The sequence below is a fragment of the Rhagoletis zephyria genome, unplaced genomic scaffold (genome assembly GCF_001687245.7).
Source record: "Rhagoletis zephyria isolate East Lansing unplaced genomic scaffold, Rhagoletis_zephyria_1.1 Rzeph_scaffold_00067, whole genome shotgun sequence".
Taxonomy (NCBI): Eukaryota; Metazoa; Arthropoda; class Insecta; order Diptera; family Tephritidae; genus Rhagoletis; species Rhagoletis zephyria.
Window position 1 is genome coordinate 160,701 of NW_016157151.1, and position 4,029 is coordinate 164,729.

Consider the following 4,029-nt stretch of genomic DNA (forward strand, 5'->3'; position numbering starts at 1 on the left):
GTTTTCTTTATTTGATATTCGTACTTTGAGTTTTATCGTTTTACTTTTCGTGAGAGAGAACCTTCTAGAAGCTTCTACTTGCAGCACGCACCAAAAGTGTTCTTTAGTTTTTGCTAAGCATTAAATTTGTGAGTTAATAAAGATAGTTAAGTTTTATTATATCTATATGTGGAGTTTTACTACCCCCACATAATTGGTGACCCCTACAGTTTGTAATACACGTGAAATGGAGCCAGGGCAAACCGATACTGGAAAAACCAACGATATGGCCCAAGCCGCACACAGCGGAGCCTCCAACGATGAGTTTTTCGAAGCGTTTAGCCCTTCCCAGCTCCAACAACCCCCAGCCACGCACATCGACCGGTTTGAGCGACTAGAATTGCCACCTTTTTGGAGCCAGCAAATTCAACTGTGGTTTGTCGCAATCGAGGCGCAGTTTCAGCTTAGGAAGATTACTGCGGACACAACTAAATATTATGCAGTGGTCGCCCGCCTCGACCAAGACTCACTCATCACGGTGGAAAGCATTATTTCAAATCCACCCGAAACAGATAAGTATGCTACATTAAAGGAGGCACTTATCAACCACTTTGCAATTCCTCAGGAGCGCCGCTTTAAGATGCTGTTATCTGGTATGGAGCTGAGAGAACGACGCCCCTCTGAACTCCTGGCAGAAATCAATCGGCTGGGAGGAAACCATTTGGACGCAGCATTCGTCCGCACTATCTGGCTCGACCGTCTTCCGCTGCAGATTCAGTTGGCCCTCACTGCCACGGGTGAGCTGGACAACGCTAGGCTTGCACAATTAGCAAACAATCTTATGGAGATTCAGCGCAACTCCGAAAACCACTGCGTAATGCCAGTCGCTCACAAGTCTGACAGTAGTAGCGGAATGCAAAAACAACTCGACGACTTAGCGAAGCAGGTCGAGAAACTAGTACTCAAACTTAACCAATCAGCGTCGGTCGAGAATAGTCGTAAGCACCCTAACAACACGGCGAACGTATCGCGCAGCACTGACGCTAGCGCCACACCATTAAATTGCTACTACCACCGCAGATTTGGTGCACGTGCCAACAAGTGCACACAACCTTGCGCTTTCCAGGGAAACACAAATCGCCCCCAGTAGACACGGCGGATACTGGTGGCAAGACAATACCCCGCCGATTATTCGTATACGACCGCACAATAGGGACGAAATTCCTCGTCGACACCGGCGCGGATATTTCGGTTACCCCACCTTCTCGTAAAGACAAAACAACACCAACGCACTTTCGACTCCAAGCAGCAAACGGAAGCAAAATAGAAACTTACGGCGAGAAAGTGCTCGTCCTCAACATCGGGCTACGGCGACCGATCCGTTGGGTATTTCGCATAGCTAACGTGCCTTACCCAATTATCGGTGCAGATTTGATCCATGAATTTGGTCTTATAGTGGACCTCAAATGCGGTCGCTTAATAGACCCTAACTCAGGATCGCATAGCATAGGCTCGTATGCCACCGCTCCTGTCACAGCTGTCACAGCCCTCACCGAGGTTAACAAATTTACGGCTATCCTCAAGGATTTCCCGGAGCTTCTCGGCAATCCTTCCAACCGCACGGCAACCAAGCATGCCGTCAAGCATTTTATACCAACCACTGGGCCGCCAAGTGTTCAACGCGTCCGTCAATTATGCCCTGAGCGCCTCAAAGTTGCCAAGAAAGAATTCCAACTCATGGTCGAGTTAGTGAAAACAGTGCTGCCAGATGCGATGCTTTAATGCTAAGTTCCCACAAACGCACTTAATTTCTTGCGAAAGGCACAAAGTTATATCGATGTCAAATTTGCACATATACAAGCATGGACAGAGAGTGAGCGCCTGTTTAAAGAGCGTAAACATCTCATGCAAATACAAGCGAGAGCGTAACAAAGCGGACGCAAATTCATACAAACGTAATTCGCACACTAACACAATCACGCTTTCAGCTCGCGTTTACTTGGGGTAGCGATCACATCTGCTCATATACACTCCTCGTCATTTGAATTGCACACCCTTTCAATTCTTAGTATTTACAGTTTTCCGTTTGTTTATTTAATATAAATTTTTTGTAAAAATATCGTCACTACATACGAATAAAGGCGCGCTGGTGTTTTCACGGTGAAAAAAAGCGTTTAAAAAAATTTAGCAAAAAAAGATGGTTATAAAAAACTTTGGCGAAGTATGTTAAGAGTATTTGACGCTGAAATTTTTTTATGCGTCTTTTTTCGCCGTCAACTTTTGAGCTCGCGCCTTTATTCGTGTCTAGTGACGATATAGCATATTCTACGGGTAAATGCAATTTTAAAATTTTTTACAAACTAAAACTTAAAAGAAAGTTTATTTTCCATTTCTTGGGCAGCATTTTATATGATTTTTTCGTTTTTCTCGAGAGCTGGAAACAGTTCTTAAAAAAGGTCAACATAGGAGTGTGCCATCCTAATGACCTGCAGTGAATAAGTTAATAATATTTTTAGAAAAATTTCTGATATGCAGTTTTGTAGCCCATTCAATTATAGTGTAATTAAGTGCAAGTTTGAAGTGACTCTAAAACAGCCCCGATTTTTCAAATTCATTTATTTTTTATTGACAGTGCTGCGCATTTTATTCCATATAAAAGTTTTGTCGAGCATACTTTGTATGAGAGAAAATGCGCAGCACTATCACCAAAAAAATTGTCAAAAATCACCGCTATTTTACAGACACTTGAAACTTGCACTTTATTGTACCCCTTTGTTGACATTTTTTTAACTCTGTATAAAGTTTAAATAAACAAAATTAAAAGTGTAAATACTAAAGATTAAAAAGTTGAGCTATTCAAATGACGAGGAGTGTATGTGGCGTACGTTTGGGAGAGTGAGCCTTTTTACTCCAGAATGCGTGTGCAGTGGCTCTCAATGCTATACGTGTATTAGTAAGATTTGTTGCCCCCTTCCCGTTTGCCCATGATTTTCCCCTGATCAAGCCCGCGAAATGGGCTCGCTTGCCCGTACGGGCAAAAAAGCCCATACGGGCAAAAAAGCCCATACGGGCAAAAGTGCCCATGTCTGGTTTACAATATACCCAAATAAAAGTTATAATATTTTGTATACTTTATTGTATTAAACTATCGAAGTCAAATAAAACAGGGCATGAATAAATCGTTTTGTATTTGGTGAAGTCTGGTCATTTTCGAACTAGTTCGGTTTCTGTCAGGGAATTCTAGTTGTAAACTAGTATTTTTCCTGACTAGTTTGGGATTTCATTACACGGTATTTATCCGAGCTTCTCCTTCGATTTGTGGCGTGCGCCTTGATGTTGGCACACATAGGGGAGGAACCTATAGTTTTACGCCGACTCCGAACGGCGATTGTATTTTTCTGAGAAGCTGTTTTTCATGGCAGAAATACGCTCGGAGGTTTTCCATTGCCTGCCGAGGAGCGACCGTTAGAAAAACGGAACCTGCGCACTTCTAACCACTACACCACAGCGGAGTATATACCATTATATAAAACCAGCCAATTCCCCCTTGCTTCGCGGCGCCTGATAAGTATTAGCCATCGCAAAAATTATATTTGAAGGAAAAATCGGTTTGTAAAGTAAAAATTGCTAGTTTAGGTTGAAACAACTAAAGAGCAGAACGGCCCTCCACATAAGCCAAGAATAGTAGCTCTGTGATATCATATGGAATACTAATCCCTTTCCCATTATTTGATCCGATGCGTCATGCAAGCCAATAAAAGTCCTTATAAGACAACTGAAGAGCACAGATGTGTTTTTTCTATGATACTAGGGCCACGACACTTCACTGTTTCACATGATGAATAGTTCTCCGGTACATGAGCTAAATGAGTCGTGTGATCTCTTGAATATCGTTCAAATTAAGACATTGTTATACGAATACTTACAGTGCTCTTTCTTGGAAGGATATGGTCGAATCGGGGCACCGAAATTGCGCATATGGAAACTGTGCATTTAGACATTATTTCGGTTTCAACCGAAACTGTGCATGTATGCTTTATTTCGGTTTTT

General features: G+C 42.5%; 2 protein-coding genes across 2 annotated transcripts in view; both read left to right on the forward strand.

Annotated features, from left to right (window-relative positions):
* sv (paired box protein shaven) overlaps positions 1-4,029 on the forward strand; it is a 432,076-nt gene that overhangs the window by 42,659 nt on the left and 385,388 nt on the right. The window lies entirely within an intron of this gene.
* On the forward strand, positions 72-1,682 carry LOC108371351 (uncharacterized). Its single transcript, XM_017626905.1, has 2 exons — positions 72-128; positions 210-1,682. The coding sequence occupies exon 2, from the start codon at positions 227-229 to the stop codon at positions 1,127-1,129; it is 903 nt and encodes a 300-aa protein (XP_017482394.1). The 5' UTR covers positions 72-128; positions 210-226; the 3' UTR covers positions 1,130-1,682.